Raw genomic sequence first — 20,748 nt, forward strand, 5'->3', positions numbered from 1 at the left:
TGTCATCTCATAAGAGTTGCCACCATTTTACATCATTTTTCTTTCCATTAAAATATTTCATAAGGCATATAGCTATATTTTTTTCAGTTCAGGGGGCAAAAAAATCTTCAGTAATTTCACTGTATTTATAAAATTGGCTTGACTATATGGGTGTAACAAGATAAGTTACTGGCTTTTCACCCACGTTTTAGGAGTCTTGATCCTTACATTTCTGTAAATCTATGATTTCCCTTATTTAGTATTTTAACTCCCCCCATATATTCTTTATCAATTCTGTAATAATTTTCAAAGATATAGTCTTTGCAAAAAAGAGTGAGTCAAGCTTCTAGATTTATTTTAATGGATTGCTCATCTTTTAAAAACACAATCTTCCTGTTATGTACAGCAGAAAATGATATTTTGCCACAGAGAGCCATTTAGTGTTTGGGCACACATACTTGCATTTACAAAGCTGAATCTTGTGTAAACCACATTTCTTTTTATGAAACCAGTGCTTCTTCATTATAGGAACATGTATGCAGTGCCCATTTCCACCTCCAGCCAATGCATACCATTAGTAAGTGAAATGAGTTTGACTTGGTCACTAGTTTTAATCATCGAGAGGCACTGAGAGTCCTTACACACTCCATTTCAGAACTTACCTGGAATCCTTGAACAGGTCTTGGGTAACTAAAACAAACGCACTACCAAAGAGATACCAACTCAACAATTTGTTTCACAGTTTCACAGTCTAACTCATATTCATCTTATACTCCAGTCGAAACAGACTGCTAGCTGTTTTCCTAAGTCATCCTTTACCTTGTTTTCCCTACTTCATACTTCCTCTTCCTTTTATTAAACTCCCTCCTCCCTTTCTCTTGTAATGAATTCTCGCCCATCTTTAAAAAAAAAAAAAACTTTTTTAGGGAAAATGGGATGTCTGAAACCTTTCATTATCTATACATGTAGGTGGAAGTTGCACTGCCTTGGTGTCCTCTTTGCATCTCCACAATACATATGTAGGTTTTGTTTTATATGGCATGCTTAGAAAATTCTCTTTGAACATCTAAAGTTCTCCATTTACTATATTTTTTCTTCTTACAAGGAAAGCGATATTAATATTATAAAGATTTTTTCTAAAAAAGATATTCCAAAGGTTATATATTGCCCCCCCCTCCCCGCGGTGTATTTGCATACTTGAGCGAGAATACATCCTTTTCTGCTTTCGGTTATTTTGTTCAAGCCCTGTTGTCACACTTTTGAATTTACCTCTTCCTAATATATTGAGGGAGACATCTGTCCCTTTGCTTGAGCTCCAATGAAATATATTTTGGTCTAATTTTGGTTGACTCTCTGATGTGACTTTACGGGTGAAAGCAATTTCATAAATTTCAAAATGGGCCAACAATTCCTGTTTCATTACCGTAGTGCATAGCCTGGAAATGTCCCGCAAAGGCCAACACATATCTCCTTATGTTTCTTTACCCTTCTTTAAGGACAGGAAGTACCACTCCAAAGTGCATAGCATCCAGGCAAGTGAACTCTCCATCTTCAGGCAAACAGCTTAGGTCAATATGAACAGCCCTCTCCTCACACACACGCTTTTGGTGTACACAATAGGGACTACAGGCCAGGTAAAACAACTTGACCAACTACATTTTTTATCCTACAATTTTTCTGTTATTGAGATAAAGGGTGTGGTCTGGCTTGAAAAGAGTTAAGCATTATTTTATGGGGCCCTAAAATAACTAACTAAATACATACATTTACTTGTTTGTGTCAGTCAGGATAGGCTAGGTAGGCTGGAGTGACAAACAAACTTCAAACCAAGGGATTTAAAATGAAAAAGGTCTATTTGTCACAGGTATAGGTCAGTGTTGGGTAGACCACAGGGCTCTTCTCTCGTCGTAGTGTTTCAAGGACTCAAGCAGAAGAAGCAGTCACAATTTCAGAGAGTATCTTGGAGATATGGAAATTCTCATGAAGGCAACTAGAGCTTCCTCCAAAAAGAGACAGACCTACTTTCATTTACAAGGCATTGGGCAGAAGTAGTTACCTAGCCCCACTCAATTACATTAGGCCAGGAAGGTAGCCCTACCATAGGCCCAGAAGGAGAGAGGAACAAATACTTAAACAACAGGACTAAGCTTTATAATGACCACATGGCATAATTGTTCTTTATAATATTAAAAAAGAAATAAACTCACCTGAAGTAGCTTGGGGTCTCCTTTAGCTTCGAGTAAATCTTGAGCTACCAAGAGAGGCTCGCTTTTCTCACAGCTCTCCTGGCTGATGAGCGTGTCCGCATAGTTGGGCTGCGGGAAGATCAGGTGGCTCTTCCCTGAGTCCGCGGTGAGGGAGACCTCGTGGGAATAGGTCTGCAGGAAAGCCCGCACCCCTTCCACGCCCACAAAGTGCGAGGCTGGCACGCCCACCATCCCGCCTCCTGAAGCCTGGAGAAGGCGCGATGTGTGCCAGCGCCTCAGCCTGAGCGCCAACAGCACAATGACAAAGGCGAGAAAGACGCAGGAGACCGCGGCCACTGCCACCACCAGGTACAGTGTGAGGTCTGAGGCCTCTGGGGTCGAAGTGATCTCAAGACTGCCCAAGTCAGCCAACACATCTGGGATACTGTTAGCCACAGCAACTGTGAGGGTAACGGTGGCTGAGAGAGGGGGCTGCCCGTGGTCTTGGACCGCCACCACCAGGCTCTGCTTGAGCGTGTCTCTGTCCAGCAGCGCCCGCGCAGTGCGCACCTCGCCCGTGTGCAGCCCCACCGCGAAGAGCCCCGGCTCGCTGGCCTTGAGCAGGCGGTAGGACAGCCAGGCGTTCTGGCCTGAGTCTCTGTCCACCGCCACCACCTTGGTCACCAGGTAGCCGGGTTCTGCTGAGCGGGGCGCCAGCTCCACGCCCGTGGAACCATCCGTGGGGAGTGAGGGGTAGAGGACTTCAGGCGCATTGTCATTCTGGTCCAGCACAAACAGGCTTAGAGACACGTTGCTGCTAAGAGGAGGGTCCCCGCTGTCACTAGCTGTTACCAGTAGCTTCAGGTCTCTAACCTGCTCATAGTCGAAGGATCGAAGAGCATAGAGGACTCCAGTGTCAGAGTTGATGGAGACATAAGTGGAGAGAGGTGCCCCCTGGACCATATCCTCAGTCAGTGCATAAGTGATGTGGGCATTCTCCATGCTGTCAGGGTCCTGGGCGGTCACAGAGAAGATGGGGGCTCCCCTGGGGTTGTTTTCTGGAACCCAGGCAGAGTAGGAGGCATGAGTGAAGGCAGGTGGGTTGTCATTGATATCTGCCACATGCAGGGTGATGTGAGTGTCTGTAGACAGCGGTGGACTTCCCCCATCTGTTGCTCTCAGAGTGATGTTATATTCAGAAACCTGTTCCCGGTCCAGGGATCTGGCTGTCACTAAGCGATAATATTGGTCTATTGATTTTTCCAAATTAAATGGCATATTTCCCAGCACAAAAATTGTGACTTGCCCATTCTGACCAGAATCCCGGTCATGCACATTGACAAGGGCGACTTCCCTCCCTGGAGTAGCCTCTTCTGAGACTGATCCTGTGAAAGAAGTGATTGTAATTTCTGGGGCGTTGTCATTCACATCCAGAACTGTGACTAGAATCTTAGCTTTTGACAGGAGACCTGGTCCATCTTGTGCTTCAATTTTAATTTCATAGAACATAGCATCCTCATAATCTAGACTTTTTAATAGGGATATATCTCCAGTCACTGAGTTGAGATTAAAAATCTGAGCAATTTTCCCAGGCATTTTATCTAGTATATAGGAGACTTGAGCATTGAATCCCTCATCAGGGTCAGTGGCATTCACAGTGAGCAGCCGGGTGCCCACTGGCAAGTTCTCCTGGACACTGACTCGATACTCAGGCTGAGTAAATACTGGTGGGTTGTCGTTTGCATCCAGAACAATCACTTGGATGCACAAGTTGCCAGAGTGAACAGGGTCCCCACCATCAGAAGCAATGAGGACAAGCTGGTGAACAGTCTTTTCCTCCCGGTCGAGAGCCTGCTCCAGCACCAGCTCAGGGTACTTGGCCCCATCAGAGACAATCATCACAGCCAGGGAGAAGTAGTCATTGGGCTTGAGCCGGTAGCTTTGCAGAGAGTTTATACCCACATCTGGGTCAAATGCAGTCTTAAGTGGAAATCGAGTTCCAGGAGCCGTTAGTTCACCAATTTTTATTTCTAATTCCTCCGTTAGAAAATCAGGAGCATTATCATTAATGTCTTTAATTTCTATTTCTACTTCAAAAATTTTCAATTTGTCTTCAACCAGGATGTTAAGTTTTACTAGACAGCGCGGGCTCTGGGCGCAGAGCTCCTCCCGGTCTATCCTGCCCGCGGTCACCAGGCTGCCGCTCCGCGCGCTCAGAGCGAAGAGCTGCGTCCTACCTCTGGAGACGATGCGGACTCCGCGCTCCGCCAGCTCCCGGGGCTCCAGCCCCAGGTCCTTGGAGATGTTGCCCACGAAGGAGCCTTTGTCCAGCTCCTCAGGCACCGAGTAGCGGATCTGCCCGGATCCAGTCTTGCACAGAGTCCCCAGGAGCGCGCACAGCAGGGCCAGTCCTCCGCGGCTTCTGATCAGATAACTGGTCATTTCCTTTTCGGTGAATTATTTTTTTTTCTGTATCTGGTTCCAACTTCCCACGACGGAATCCACACTTATTTTCTCAGTGAGCTAAGTCCTTCGTGGGCCTAAATCACAGGTCACAGAGCTGGTTGACCGACAGGGAGAGGGTAGCAGCCCCGGATCTTCTGAGCCTGGTTTGCCGACTCTTTGCTTTTTAGGAACGAGGAAATGGTGGACTAGCTCCCCAGTTGCATTTCCCTCCTTGAGTGGTCAGCAGCGACGCTCAGAGGCCTAACCGTTTACTGCACCCTCTCAGACAAACGCAAGTTTGTATTTTTAAAGTTCCCCAGCACCCAAAATCCTTTTTAGCAGAGGTAAGGGGATTGGTGTTTATTTAACATAATTGAAATGCTTTATGTTAAAGGATGTAGCCTCAAGTTATTCCCACGGGAAGCCATGTACTAGCCTTAATGCCACCAATATTGCCTCAAACATGCTGGAGGAACCACACAGAAACAACAGCCATATTTATAAATTATGCCTCTTGAAGTTTTTCCTTAATAGCCTGACATCTTAGCTTTAATATTTTTTATTTAACCAATTCATTAAAAGTGTAATTGGGTGTCAGACAACATCTGGGGATTTCAGATGAAAAATATCAACAAGCCACTTCCTTCACAGAGATTATGAGGGTGTAAAAGCAAATGAGAAATGACAATATGCTTTCATCCTGGCCTTGGAGGTTAGCAAAGGCTTTCCCAAGAAACCTGAGGGGGGTGGATGGGGAAAGGCCTGGAAGTGAGGGAACAGCGTGGCTGTGAATGGCAAATCACAGGACTTTGGGTACTGACAGGAGTTCATTTTGCTCAAATCTAGAGTGCAAGGGGGTTTTTAAAGACCCAAATTGAAACTAGTAGAGATAAGGGGTTGTTTTATGTTCCAGAACCCCTTTTTCTGTATTTGTTTTCCTCTCCAAGCACAAAATGGAAATACAATACTGTTGTCATTTCAATTATAATGCATTATGTACCCAGGTATAATGCATTTATTCTTGGGATGAGTTACTACAAAAGAAACTGTCTTTCATTTTCCTCAGTTCATAATTTATTAATTATTTACAAGATGTTATAAGGTATTATTCCATGGTGAGTTACAATTTTATCTCACAGAGAATTATATGATAGTAATAAACACAATGGAATACATGGTCTCAGATCAATTTTCCCTCAGATGCCCGTAAATATAATAATCACAGCACCTTAAAGAATGATGATACCATTAAATACAAGACTCAGTTCGTACATGATTACTTCCAATAAAAAATAATCCCAGTTCCATAGAATATTAGTGTATTCTTTGTTCTCTGTTAAATATATGACCAACATACTAAAAGCCAACACAGAAAGAGACGTGGGGAAGGAAAGCTGTGGCTGTGAGGGGACTGAGGTTCAGGGAGGGATTAGCAATGTTTTGGGGGGTTTTATGTGTACTTTTATTTACTGAATCCTTCCCCTGTGTCTTACCTGGGCCCCAAAATGGACTCCATGTTAAGAAAGACCATTTGAGGTGGGGCCATCCATGGTGGGATTGGAAATGTTTTAAACAGCTGCTATGAATAGGAAAGTTTGAAAAGAGAGATGTATAAGGAGGATTTTAGGGGCAACTACTGACATAGTCTCTAAATCCCTTGAGGATATATATTATGTTTAAAGATAAAAAGGCAATATGGTTATCAGGTATGAGAAAAGTAAAAACACCAAAGAGAAACATATTTACTATCACAGTACCTATTTGTTATAGAGCAAACAATAACTGAACAATTTCTTCAAGGAGCACATAGTCCTCTAGAGGCGAATGAGACTTTTAACTCAACAGAGATACCATGACGTAGCTTCCTAAAGCATGGTGAAGCACCGGGATTTCTAGATTTCCATCTTCTAAATAGGGAAGGCCAAGCAAATCACGTAAAATAAAGAACCTCACTGCCAGACTGAAGGAAAAATAAGATCGAGTGCAAGAAACTAACCAAATAAAGTGTTTCATTCTTCATAAACAAATTCAAATATAAAGCATAAAATCCTTAATTTTTAAAGCACTTGAGTAAACATAAAATCAACCTTCGTATTCTTAAGAGAGAAATGATTGTTGACCCAGGTAGATGAGCTGATTTATTCAAGGATGGGAGAGAAAGTATAAGAAACCAGAAGCCCCAGCTCCCGATGCTGGTTTGGTGAGTTACAGGTCACCTTCTCCCCCAACCCCTGCCTTACACTTACAGCACCAGGATCCTGGCGCCTCCCCCTTACTTAGAAGTAACAAGAAGCCACCCACTAGCACTCGTTTCCTAAACATTGAATATATTCTCAAGGAAATGTGTGAAATAGAAGAAGTACGGTAAACAGTGAAGGAAGCTAAATAAATGGGCAATTTTATTTCTTTTAGTGAGCGCTCAGGAGTATATTGTGAAGAGAGTTTACCTGAGGAAATGTTTCTTCTCCTTTATCTTCAAGTAAAGACTGCGGTGCTGATAGAAAATCCTTTTTCTCACAGCTCTCCTGGCTGAGCAGCGTGTCCACGTAGTTGGGCTGCGGGAAGATCAGGTGGCTCTGCCGCGAGTCCGCGGTGAGGGAGACCTCGTGGGAATAGGTCTGCAGGAAAGCCCGCACCCCTTCCACACCAACAAAGTGTGAGGCGGGCACACCCGCCACCCCGCCTCCTGAAGCCTGGAGCAGGCGCGATGTGTGCCAGCGCCTCAGCCTGAGCGCCAACAAGATGATCACAAAGGCGAGAAAGACACAGGAGACCGCAGCCACTGCCACCACCAGGTACAGCGTGAGGTCCGGGGCGTCAGGATCCGTGGAGGGTTCGAGGCTACCGAGGTCGGCCAGGACATCTGGGATGCTGTCAGCCACGGCCACAGTGAGCGTGACAGTGGCCGAGAGGGGGGGCTGCCCGTGGTCTTGGACAGCCACCACCAGGCTCTGCTTGAGCGCGTCTCTGTCCAGCAGCGCCCGCGCAGTGCGCACCTCGCCCGTGTGCAGCCCCACCGCGAAGAGCCCCGGCTCGCTGGCCTTGAGCAGGCGGTAGGACAGCCAGGCGTTCTGGCCTGAGTCTCTGTCCACCGCCACCACCTTGGTCACCAGGTAGCCGGGTTCTGCGGAGCGGGGCGCCAGCTCCACACCAGTGGAACCGTCGGTGGGGAGGGTGGGGTACAGGATCTCTGGTGTGTTGTCATTCTGGTCCAGCACAAATAGGCTTAAAGACACGTTGCTACTGAGCGGTGGGTTCCCACTGTCCTGTGCTGTCACCCACAGCTGAAGTTCATGGAACTGCTCGTAGTCAAAGGAGCGCAGAGCGTAGAGGACACCGGTGTCAGAGTGGATGGAGATGTAGGAGGACAGGGGCGCCCCCTGAAGGGTGTACTCAGTCAAGGAATACGTTACACGGGCATTGTGGTCGCTGTCCGGGTCATGGGCAGTCACAGAAATGAGGGAGGCGCCTCTGGGGTTGTTTTCAGGAATGTAGGCAGAGTAGGAAGTGCGAAGGAAGGTAGGTGGGTTGTCGTTGATGTCTGTCACCTGCAGCAAAATGTGAGCATCCGTGGACAGAGATGGATTCCCTCCATCTTTAGCAGTCACAGTGATGTTGTAAGAGGAAAACTGTTCTCTGTCAAGGGATCTGGTTGTAACCAGTCGGTAGTAATTGTCCACTGACCTTTCTAACTTGAAAGGAAGGTTCTCTGGCAGTGAACATGTGATAAGTGCATTCTGCCCAGAGTCTCTGTCATGTACATTGAAAAGTGCAATTATGGTTCCTGGAGAAGAGTCTTCAGAGACTGAGCTAGTAGCAGTGGTCATGTAAAATTCTGGGGCATTGTCATTCACGTCCAGAACTGTGACAATAACCTTCGTTCTGGTCAGAAGGCCTGGACCATCCTGAGCTTCAATATCAATTTCATGGAGTTTGGCATCCTCAAAATCTAGGCTTTTTATGATTGTTATATCTCCAGATGCTGACTTAAGCTCAAATACCTCTGAGGATTTTCTAGGGGTTTTCTCTTGAAAATATGCCACTTGAGCGTTGTATCCCTCATCTGAGTCAGTGGCAGTCACTGTGAGTATCCGGGTGCCAACGGGCATATTCTCTGGAACACTTACATGGTACTCGGGCTGTGTAAAAACAGGCGCGTTGTCATTCGCATCCAGGACCGTTACGCGGATGCGGGAGGTGCCAGACCGGACTGGGTCGCCCCCGTCCAAAGCTAGGAGAACCAGGTGGTGAACAGCCTCGTGCTCGCGGTCCAGGGCTCGCTCCAGCACCAGCTCTGGGTACTTGTTCCCATCCGCCCCGCTTCGCACATCCAGGGAGAAGTGGTCATTTGGGTTAAGTTCGTACTTCTGGAGGGTGTTCTCTCCTATGTCCTCATCATGCGCACTCTTTAGAGGAATCCTGAATCCTGGTGTACTTGTTTCACTGATTTTTAGCTCCAGTTCCTCTACTCCAAAGCGAGGGGCATTATCATTAATATCTGTTATTTCTACTTCTACTGAATAAATAGCCAATTTGTCTTCCACAAGAATGTTAAAATTCACCAGGCAGCGCGCGCTCTGGGCGCAGAGCTCCTCCCGGTCTATCCTGCCCGCGGTCACCAGGCTGCCGCTCCGCGCGCTCAGGGCGAAGAGCTGCGTCCTACCTCTGGAGACGATGCGGACTCCGCGCTCCGCCAGCTCCCGGGGCTCCAGCCCCAGGTCCTTGGAGATGTTGCCCACGAAGGAGCCTTTGTCGATCTCTTCTGGAACAGAGTAAAGCATCTGCCCAGCTCCAGCCTCCCACAGGGCCGCGGAAAGGAGACACAGCAGGACCAGCCTTCTGCGTTGCGGGAACTTTTGCAGAACTGCCATTTCTTCTGCTGCAGTCTTTTCTCCGAGGCGACTTCCAGCATCCAGTGCGGGATTCCAGTCTTTATATCCCAAGGTCTGGGGTCACCAGCATTCACGCGACCCAGCGCACCGTGGAGAGAACTAGTGGGCTGCTGAACTGATTTTCTTAGCCGCCCGGAAGCTTGCGGGCAAACGCCCAGCCCTTTGTGCTGTGGCGGCGGTAGTGCCGGATCCGGTGTCTTTCGAGCTTTTACGTCTTGGGTGGTCAACAGCGACGCTCAGAGGCCTAAGTAATATTTGCACCCTATCAGGCGAACCCAAGTTACTTGTTTATGTTAGCTTTGTGACTTTCAAGTTTCTTCAAAGAATCTTACAGTTCTAAGATACCTTGGAAGGAACTCTTTCAAGTCAGGAGTCTTTCTCTCAGAATTAAAAAGAATGGTGTAAACGAACGTGACCCTGATAGTAGTTGCTAGGAGGGTGTTATTGAAGTTCAAGGCATTAATCAAGGTTGCCGTTGCCCTTGCTCCAAACGTCTTCAACTTATTTCATACTCAGAGACAATAAGATCAATTATAAACCATTAGCTACAGTATCTCCTAAGGTTATATATTTCGAATTTCTGTGCTTGATGGCTTAGCATTTAACTTCAAGACCTGTATTTAAAATACTGAATTATCAGACACTTAATTGGGTGCCTATCACGTGCCTGACACGTCGCCTGATTGATGCTGGAGCTAGAAATGGTGAACCTGACTAAGTCAGTCCTTGCTCTCAGGAGGCTCACAGGATAGTGGAAGACAGAGGAAAGTAAACAGCATATTATAACAGAGTATAACTGCTGTGATGGTGGGAAACACCAGGCAAGGAGGGGATTCATAAGCAGGGTATCTAGCCTAGATTAGAGGGTACTTTTCCAGGACATAATTGAAGCTGAATCCTAAAGGGTAGGATTGGGTCAAGAAAGAGCCTGGGTAGTGTTCTAGAACCTCAGCGCAAATACTTGGAGGTCAGAGGCAGCATGGAGCATTAAGGAAACAAGGAAGGGGCTTTGCCACATGGAGAATTAGTCACTGAAAGTAGCCAGAGCTTGCTGAGTTCTTTTTCTGATGTTTAGTGTTTTCTAAGCATATAAAACACAATGCAGTGGATGTCTTCTTACTCCTGTTCCATTTTTATGTACTTAAGAATAATGCATTTGTTATTCAAAAATTAATTCTGAAACATTTCAAATATACAGGCAAGCATAGAAAGTAATGTGATGAAAATCTGTGTACATACCATTTAACGTTTATGAAAGCTTAATATTTTGCCAACTTGAGATCAGTTTCTAAACATTTTATTGTGAATAGTTTCAGATTTATAGAAAGGTGACAAAAATAGTACAAAGGATTCCCATATACCTGTCATCCACATTATCCCAAATGTTAACATTTTGATGTCATGCTCTGTCTTTCTCTCCCCCCACCCCATCTCTCTGAACTATCTCAGAGTATATTGCAGACATGATGCTCCTTTATGTCCTTTACCACTTCAGTGTGTAGTTCTTAGAATAAATAACATTCCCTCATTACCCAAATATGATAAAAGTCAGCAAATGGGCACTGATATCGTTCTATTATCTTACCTACAAATGTTAGTCAAATTTTGCCAGTTGCCACAATAATGCCTTTTTATAGCAAAAAGAAAAAAAAAATCTAGTCTAGGATCAAATCCAGGACCACACATTACATTTAATGATTTCTCTTTAGTTTCACTTAATCTGAGACAGTTCCTCAGCCTTTTCTTTTATTTCATGACTTTATTCTTTCAAAGAGTCATGGCCAGTTATTTAGTAGAATTGACTGTTTAATTTCCCCCAAGTGAAACTGTGCACTCATTAAACACTAGCCTCCAATTATTCTTGACCCTCTAACCCTGGCAACCACCATTTTACTTTCTGTCTCTATAAATTTGACTACTCTAAGAATTCTATAATAAAAGGAATCACACAGTACTCGGCCTTTTGTGGTTAGCTTATTTCACTTAGCATAATGTCCTCAAGGTTCATCCATGTTGTAGCATGTGTCAAAGTCCTTTCTTTTTTAAAGCTGAATATTTATAAATCACATTTTGTTTATCTATTCATCACTCAGTGGACACCTGGATTGCTTCTACTTTTTGGATATTGTGAATAATGCTGCTACGAACAGTTTTTAAATATCTGTTCAAGTCCCTGCTTTTGTTTCTTTTGGGTATATATGGAGAAGTAGAATAACTGAATCATATGATAATTCTGTTTCTTATTTTGGGGAATCACCATACCATTTGCATAGCAACAGCAGCATTTTACATTCCCATCAGCAATGCACGAATGTGCCAATACTCCATATGGTCACTAACACTTGTTATTTTCTCTTTTTATTTTTAATAATAGCCATCCTATGATTTTGATTTGTATTTCCCTAATGTTTAGTGATCTAGAGCATCATTTCATATTCTTCTTGGCCATTTGTATGTCTTATTTGGAGAACTGTCTATTCAACTCCGTTGTCCATTTTAAAACCAGGTTGGTTGTTTTTCGTTACAAGTTATAGGCGTTCTTTACATATTCCAGATATCAGTCCTTATCAGATATATGACTTGCAAATGTTTTCTCCCATTCTGTGAGCTGATTTTTCACTCTGTAGATATTGTCCTTTGATGCACAAGTTTTTAATTTTGATAAAGTCCAATTTATCTATTTTTCTTTTGTTACCTGGGCTTTTAGTGTCACATCTAAGAAATCATTGCCAAATCCAATGTCATGAAGATTTTCCACTATGTTTTCTTTTAGGAGTTTTATAATTTTAGCTCTTGTGTTTAGATCCTTGATCCATCTTGAGTAAATTTTTGTATATGGTGTAAGGTAAAGGCCCAACTTCATGTTTTTTGCAGGTGGACATCCAGTTTTCTCAAAACCATTTGTGGAAAAGATTGTCCTTTCCTTATTGAACAGTCCTGGCACCCTTATTGAAAATCATTTGATCATATATATATGTGACAGTTTATTTCTGGTGTCTCTATTCTACACCATTGGTCTATATGTCTGTCTTCATGCTAGTATCATACTGTTCTGATTATTGGACCATTGAATTAAGTTTTGAAATCAGGAAATGTGAGACCCCCAACTGTGTTCTTCTTTTACAAGATTGTTTTGGCTAGTCAAGGTCCCTTGATACTCCATATGAATTTTAGGATGGATTTTTTTTTGTTTCTGCAAAAAAGGTCATTGGGATTTTGAAAGGGATTGCATTGAATCTGTAGATGGCTTTGTGTAGATTACATATAAGTTTTTAATAGATACTGTTTTATCAGGTTTAAGAAAGTTACCTTCAGTTCCTAGTTAACAAAAAGATTTTAATCATGCATTGAATGTTCTTAAGAATTTTATTATGCCTATGTTGAAATAAATACATGGCTTTTAATCTTTAATCTCTTAATATGAAGTTTTACATTATTAGAAGAATGGATATTATTAAAATATCCTTGTATCCCCAACATAAACTATGTCACAAGCTATAAATATTATTTAAAAAATAAGTTATAATATTATTTTAAAATATGTAGTGAACAGGATTTGATAATACCTTAATTGAGATTTTGAATCAATATTCTTAATGATATTGGACATTTCTAATCTCTCTTAAGTCTGTTTGCCTTTTGGCTTCTCCTGTTGAACTTTTTCCATTTTCACTTTTATCCAATTCTCTGAGAACACTGATGAAATTTTATTGGAAACAATTTATATCAACTGACCATACTTTCTAGTAGGGCCTCAAATTTGTTTTTAAAAACCTTTTCATAGACATTGTTTATTTCTCATCCAAGGATGTTTTTTTCTCCATTGCTTTTTCAGAGAGAGTGGAAGGGGGCGATAACTGATGTGAGAGAGACACATCCATTGATTGCTTCCAACATGGTGGGGATCGAGCCAGAATGGAACGGGGTTGGGACCCTTCACCCGAGAGCCAATGCTCTAACCACTGAGCAAACCAGCCAGGACTCATCAATGCTGTTTTGATGCTTGAGTCTCATTAAATAACTACTCAACAGCCTTCATTGCATTTTCTAAAGATTTATCTTTTTGTCTTTGACAATATCTGGTTTTACTCAATATGTTATTTCCCATTCATGCTTCTTGATTCATAACAAGTTATTTTTTCCCCAGTCTTCCTTGCTTTTCTTTCTTTTTCTCCTTTTCCAGGTCTTTGTTTTTTATCACAATTTTGGATTTTTCTTCAGAATGTTTAAAAAGATTTTTAGTCATGGCATCTGCCTAGCCGATGTTAGTCCCAACTTGGACTTGACAAAATTTTCATTTTCTCTCCACTTGTATGACCCTTATTGTTTGCTTCCATTGTTTCATCATCAGAACCCTCCTTTGTTTGCATTTCAATAACTTATACTTCTATCTTTGTTATTTTTCCGCTGTGTTTTCTGCTTTGTTTCTTTTTTGTTTGTGTTTGGTATTTTTTGGTTTTGTTTTGTTTCTTAAGTGGCAAGTTAAATTCATTTATTTTAAGTCATTTGTTTTTAAAAAATATATATTGCATTTGTCTATAAATTTATCACTAATACTGTTTTAGCTGCATTCCACAATTTTAATAAATATTTTAATTTTTGTTTATTTCTAAATAGTTTTCATTTCCATTGTGGTTTTTAAAATCCAAGAATAATTTAGGGGTATAGATTTAAGTATCCAAACTTTCTTGTTTTCTTTTACTATTTTTATCTTTTACTATTTTTAAATGTTTGAGTTCTGATTTTTCCCCCAGTTTTATTGAGGTACGATTGACAAATAAAATTGTAAAATATTTAAAGTATACAACATGATGACTTGATATATGTATATATTTGGAAAAGATCCCTCCAGAGTTAATTAACACATCTATCACCCCACATATTTATCTTTTTAATGAGACCATTTAAATTCTACTCTGAGCAAATTTTAATTTTACAACACAGCATCATCAACTATAGTCTCTACCATGTTATACATTAGACCTCAGGCCTTATTCGTCTTATAACTGTAAGTTTATACCTTTTTACCAACCTCTCCTCATTTCCCCCATCCCCCCAACTTTGTGATTTAAGTATGTTATCAGGTACATATATTATTGGTGCTTGGGAATTTGCTGTGCCTTTTTGGTGATGCCTATGCAATCAATTGTTATAGATTTTCCATATGCTCATGTAGAGAATGGCTAGTCCATGTTGTATGTGTATAGAATTCTATATAGATCTATTAGATCACTCTTATAGATTCTATTGTTCAAATCTTCTATATGCTTAGCAATTTTCTGCCTGTGAGGTCTATAGTTTCTTATGGAATTGGGTTAAAATCTCCTGGTATTATTTCTGAAGCTATATTGTTCAGTGATGGGAGCTCATAATTTTTATAACCTTTAGCCTGTTCTTTTTATAATTATGATCAGCTCATTTTTAAAAAATCACTATTAATGTTGTTGCCTAAACACTACTTTGTTGTTATATTAATATTGACAAGGCTGCTTTGTTTTGTGAATGTGTGTGAGTTACATTGAAATACTGAAAATAAAGATATATACTGTATATCCTTGTTTTAAGCATGTACCTTGTTGGCAGAATATAGATGGACTTTAAAAATCATCCAACTTGCCCAGCCGGGTGTGGCTCAGCGGTTGAGCATCAACCTAGGATCCAGGTGATCGGGGTTTGATTCCCAGTCAGGGCACATGCCCAGTTTGCGGGCTGTGGCCGATCAATGACTCTCTCATCATTGATGTTTCTATCTCTCTCTCTCCCTCTCCTCTCCTCTCTCTGAAATCAATAAAGATATATATATTTTTTAAAATCATCCAACTTGATAATCTATTTTAATAGGTAAACCACTGAGCTCATTTATATATACAGAAACAATATTTTAAGAACTGAGAAAAGTTTAAATTATAAGTTATGTTATTGAGAGTATGCTCTTGGTACCAAACAGAAATAAAAATAAAAATCCACACTTAGACATTCAGCAGGAATGAGGGAAAATTTTAAAAGCCATCAGAGAGAATACAGATATTTCCTAAAAAAGAATGACAATTTGTTGACAGAAAACTTCTCATTAACAACAATAAATTCCAGAAGACAACATGTTTCAACATTTTGGTTTGTACTTTTATTTTAAGTGGAAGAGCCTCCTCCCACCCCCAACTTCCTCTGCCTCTCTTCCTCACTCCTGGGTTCAGTGTTTTGAGACCGCAGGTCACACCTGAGATATTTTCAGTATTCATTTTCTAAAATCAGCCATCTGTATCCACCACTCTCCCTTGGTCTTGGCTTGCAACAAGTTATGACCAAAGGAATCGGTAGGCAGCATTTTTATGCAATTTCCCCTTTTTAACTAGCTGAGGGACCTAATTGCTTATTTTGCATTTAAGTACTAAACCTGGCCAAGTCCCTCGTTTAGCCTGAAGTACTTTTGTCTCTGTAGCACAGCTGGAACAATCTCCTGACCTTCATCTAAATCCAAGATTAGAACTCTCACAGCTTTAGCCTGGCTCAGCACTTTCTCTTTCACCTTTCGTCCATTTAGATATTTATCTTTTATTTGTGCCTTACTATGTTTTTGCTTTCCTTTTTATATTTTATGTATCTCTGTAATTTATTGGAGCAGAATAAGTAAATTGAAGCATGGACTTACTCCTCTATGATGTATTTCTTTTGAAGGGTTAACACATACATTAAAATGGGACATAGCCCTGGCTGGTGTGCTCAGTGGTTAGAGCGCTGGCCTGCTCACCAAAGGGTCCAGAGTTCGGTTCCCAGTCAAAAGCATGTACCTAGGTTGCAGGTTCTATCCCGGGGGGGGGGGGAGCAACCAATGTCTCTCTCTCACTCTCTCTCTCTCCCTCCCTTACACTCTCTCTAAAAAATCAATGGAAAAAATATCCTTGGGTGAAGATTAACAAAACAAACAAAGCACACTAGTCCTCACATGCGTAGTCAATTTGCTATCATCCATTTTATTACCGCAAGTGTTGGATGTCTTCTTAGCCTTCATAAAATACCTCAAGATAAAGTATTAAACAAAGGACTAAGATAGCCAACAATAACTTAAGTCTGCAGTTTACATCGATTTCCATCATTTTGTACTAACACAACTAAAATTACTATTTTAAAAATCTTTACCCCTTGAAATGTCCCCCCAAAAATAGCACCCTCGCACCTGACAGATGACACCTACATCATATTTAGGAATAAATTGGGAGGTGTTTGTAATTTAAGGGAATTTGAAAACACTATTAGTAACATAAATATTGGTGTGTCTTTTCTAGTCAAACCCCACCCTTGCCAGATAAGGCATGTAAACCAAGACCAAATAAAAGATATTTGGCAAGAGGCACACAAGAAAATGTTAGAAGCCAGATCTCCTTGTTTCTGAGGCGGTGCTCCCTTCATGACTGAGGTACCACCTCGCGCGCACTCTTCATCCCAATCACCTACAGTCTCCTCTTCAATGTAAGAACAATTATAGATACACTGGGTATAAACATTTAATAGTGATTTTCCAGGATTTGGAAATGGAAATCTACAAAGATATATGGAAAATAGAAGAAATGTTGGTAGTAAAGAGGGAAAGCAAGTAAGTAAACTCAGGGGTTATTTTTATCTAGGTAAATTTGCTACAAAAAGTTTACCTGAGAAAATGTTTCCTTTTTGTCTTCAAGTAAAGACTGCGGTGCTGATAGAAAATCCTTTTTCTCACAGCTCTCCTGGCTGATGAGCGTGTCCGCGTAGTTGGGCTGCGGGAAGATCAGGTGGCTCTGCCGCGAGTCCGCGGTGAGGGAGACCTCGTGGGAATAGGTCTGCAGGAAAGCCCGCACCCCGTCCACACCAACAAAGTGCGAGGCGGGTACGCCCGCCAACCCGCCTCCCGAAGCCTGGAGCAGGCGCGATGTGTGCCAGCGCCTCAGCCTGAGCGCCAGCAGCACGATGACAAAGGCGAGAAAGACGCAGGAGACCGCGGCCACTGCCACCACCAGGTACAGTGTGAGGCTGGAGTCATCGGGATTAGCGGAGGGCTCCAGATTTCCCAGGTCAGCCAGCACATCTGGGATACTGTCAGCCACGGCCACTGTGAGCGTGACAGTGGCCGAGAGAGGGGGCTGGCCGTGGTCTTGGACAGCCACCACCAGGCTCTGCTTGAGCGCGTCTCTGTCCAGCAGCGCCCGCGCAGTGCGCACCTCGCCCGTGTGCAGCCCCACCGCGAAGAGCCCCGGCTCGCTGGCCTTGAGCAGGCGGTAGGACAGCCAGGCGTTCTGGCCTGAGTCTCTGTCCACCGCCACCACCTTGGTCACCAGATAGCCGGGCTCTGCGGAGCGGGGCGCCAGCTCTACGCCGGTGGAATCGTCGGTGGGGAGAGTGGGATACAGGATTTTGGGCGCATTGTCGTTCTGATCCAGCAGGAATATGCTCAGGGACACGTTGCTGCTGAGCGGCGGGTTCCCGCTGTCATGAGCAGTCACTGTCAGTTGCAGGTCCAGAAACTGCTCATAGTCAAAAGATCGCAGCGCATACAGCACGCCGGTGTCTGCATTAATGGAAACGTAGGAGGACAGAGGTGCCCCCTGGATGGTGTCCTCTGCCAGGGAGTAAGTAACTCGGGCATTCTCATCGCTGTCAGGGTCCTGGGCTGTCACAGAGAAGATGGAGGCTCCTCTGAGGTTGTTTTCCGGTATGTAGGTGGAGTAAGAGCCCTGGGTGAAGGCAGGGGGGTTGTCATTGATATCTGTCACTTGCAATGAAATGCACACTTCTGTAGACAGAGTCGGAGTTCCCTGATCTGTTGCTGTAACTGTGATGTTGTACCTGGAGGTCAGTTCTCTGTCCAGAGTTCTTTCTGTCACTAAACGGTAATAACTATCATCTAACTTTTCTAATTTAAAGGGTAGATTTTCAGGAATGGAACATGTAGTACGACCATTGTCTCCAGAGTCCTGGTCATGCACACTGATAAGAGCAATTATGGTTGCAGGAGGAAAGTTTTCTGGGACTGCAGTGGTGACAGAAGTGATGGTCACTTCTGGGGCATTATCATTTATGTCCAGAACTTTGATCAGCGCCTTAGTTCGAGACATGAGGCCTGCACCATCCTGAGCTTGAATCTCCACTGGATAAATTTTGTATTCTTCGAAATCCAAGGGTTCTTTATTTGATATTTCTCCCGTGTAAGAATCCAACTGAAATATTTGCGCCACTTTTTGGTCTATATTATGAAAGGAGTATGTTACTTCCCCATTGGCACCTTCATCTGGGTCAGTGGCTTTTACTGTGAGCAGCTGAGTGCCCAGCGGCACGTTCTCCGGGACACTCACATGGTACTGTGCTTGGGTAAATGCTGGAGGGTTGTCATTTGCATCCACTACCTGAACACGAATGCGGAGGGCTCCTGCATGGACTGGGTTGCCCCCGTCAGAGGCTGTGAGGAGGAGGTGGTGGAGAGCTTCTTCTTCCCTATCCAGGGGCTTCTGCAGCACCATCTCTGGTTGTTGGGACCCGTCAGCTCCTTGTTGCACATCCAGGGAGAAATGTGGGTTGGAGCTGAGCTGGTAGCTCTGGAGTGAATTAATACCCACATCAAGGTCTTGCCCAAAAGGCAGAGGGATCCTTGTACCTGGAGTGGTTAGTTCATTCATTTTAAATTCCACTTCCTCTAACTGGAATTGGGGAGTGTTATCATTAATATCCATTATTTCCACTTCGACAGGGAAAAGCTTCATCTTATCCTCTACCAAGATGTTAAAACTCACCAGGCAGCGTGCGCTCTGGGCGCAGAGCTCCTCCCGGTCTATCCTGCCCGCGGTCACCAGGCTGCCGCTTCTCCGATTCAGAGCGAAGAGCTGCGTCCTGCCTCTGGAGACGATGCGGACTCCGCGCTCTGCCAGCTCCTGGGGTTGTAACCCCATGTCTTTGGCAATGTCGCCCACGAAGAAACCTTCGTCTGTCTCCTCTGGCACCGAGTAGCGGATCTTCCCAGCCCTGGCTTCCAGCAACAGCTCCAGAAAAAGGAACCACAGGACCAGCCCGCTGTAGCCGGGCAGCTTCACCCAAATCGCCATTGCTTTCTCGCTTCGCAGTTTTCTCTCAGTCCGGTACCAAGGGTATTGTTCCTCTGCTCTTCTGAGCCTAAATTAACTGAATTTTCTGAAGAATTCAGAACGGAAAGTGGTCCAGGAGTAGGGTCTGCGCAGCCTCAGGGAAGCTGTTTGCAATCTGGCTGTGATGGAGGTTCTAAGAAGCATTTTTTTTTTTTTTTTTTTGGTGGGGTTTGTGCACGAGCTTGCTGCCTGTATCTCCCAGGCTGGTGAACAGTGGCGCCTAGAGTCAAAACCAGTTACTGCATGCTTATAAAATAAACTTTCTCTTCTCATTAACCTGATCTATCTATCTTTCTTTAAGTCTTAGATCTATTTGTCAAGGAAACAGTTAGGCATTGTACAATATATGTATGAAAAGGAGAAAGTATTATGCTCATTTAATTAATCATATCTAAATGTTGCTAAACTGCAATATGCAGTAGAAACCCATTGTTCCCAAGCTACCTGCATTCCCTGTGTGCTATTCAGGGACTATCACAAAGGGGCCAAAAATCATTGCTCTCCACTCTGTGCTATATATTGACCACTTGATAATTTCTTAAGCCACACAGAAGAGCAACTGCCCTGTGAGGATGAAAAAATCAAAGAGAAAAACAAACTTTTAGAATATAAGCCAGACTTTATTGGACTGTCCCAATTAATCTGCACTGTGCTTCGAATATTTATCAGAAACCTTGGCATTATTTTTAAATCCTCACCCAAGGATTATTTTTCCATTGCTTTTCAGAGAGAGTGGAAGGAGGGAAGAGAGAGAGAGAAACATTGATGTGAGACACATCAATTGATTGCCTCCTATATGAGCCCAACTGGGCTGGGGACAAGCCTGCAACTGAGGTAAGTGCTCTTGGCTGGAATCAAATCCAGGACCCTTAGTCCACGGTGGACGCTCTAACCACTAAAGCAAAACTGTCCAGGGCAGAAACCTTGGCATTTCTGAAGGATATTTATATATATATATATTAAAATATATCTTTATTGATTTCAGAGAGAGGAAGGGGGGGGAGAGAGAGAGAGAGAGAGAGAGAGAGAGATCAATGATGAGAGAGTATGAGAGAGTCATCACTGATCAGCTGCCTCCTGCATGTCCCTGACTGGGGATTGAGCCTGCAACCTGGGCATGTGCCCTAACCTGGAATCGAA

At 43.3% G+C, this 20,748-nt stretch overlaps 2 protein-coding genes across 3 annotated transcripts in view; both read right to left on the reverse strand.

Moving 5' to 3' along the window:
- The window catches only part of LOC107531512 (protocadherin gamma-C4), a 146,226-nt gene extending 136,681 nt beyond the window's left edge, over nt 1–9,545 (reverse strand). Inside the window, exon 1 of one of the 2 annotated variants that reach the window (XM_087816303.1) lies at nt 7,058–9,545. In XM_087816303.1, the coding sequence (XP_087672429.1) occupies nt 7,058–9,481 (2,424 nt within the window). In that variant the 5' untranslated portion in view covers nt 9,482–9,545. Of the gene's footprint in view, nt 1–2,186; nt 4,997–7,057 lie in introns of those variants that run through there. The other variant, XM_016205586.2, reaches the window with a different exon arrangement.
- Nucleotides 9,546–9,699: 154 nt separating this feature from the next.
- Nucleotides 9,700–19,737, reverse strand: LOC107531514 (protocadherin gamma-A1-like). The gene is made up of 2 exons (XM_016205610.2): nt 17,149–19,737; nt 9,700–9,764 (listed from the first exon to the last, which is right to left on the reverse strand). The coding sequence occupies exons 1-2, from the start codon at nt 19,567–19,569 to the stop codon at nt 9,747–9,749; spliced, it is 2,439 nt and encodes an 812-aa protein (XP_016061096.2). The 5' UTR covers nt 19,570–19,737; the 3' UTR covers nt 9,700–9,746.
- Between the last annotated feature and the right edge of the window lie 1,011 nt (nt 19,738–20,748).

The sequence above is a fragment of the Miniopterus natalensis genome, chromosome 4 (assembly GCF_054644295.1).
Source record: "Miniopterus natalensis isolate mMinNat1 chromosome 4, mMinNat1.hap1, whole genome shotgun sequence".
Lineage (NCBI taxonomy): Eukaryota > Metazoa > Chordata > Mammalia > Chiroptera > Miniopteridae > Miniopterus > Miniopterus natalensis.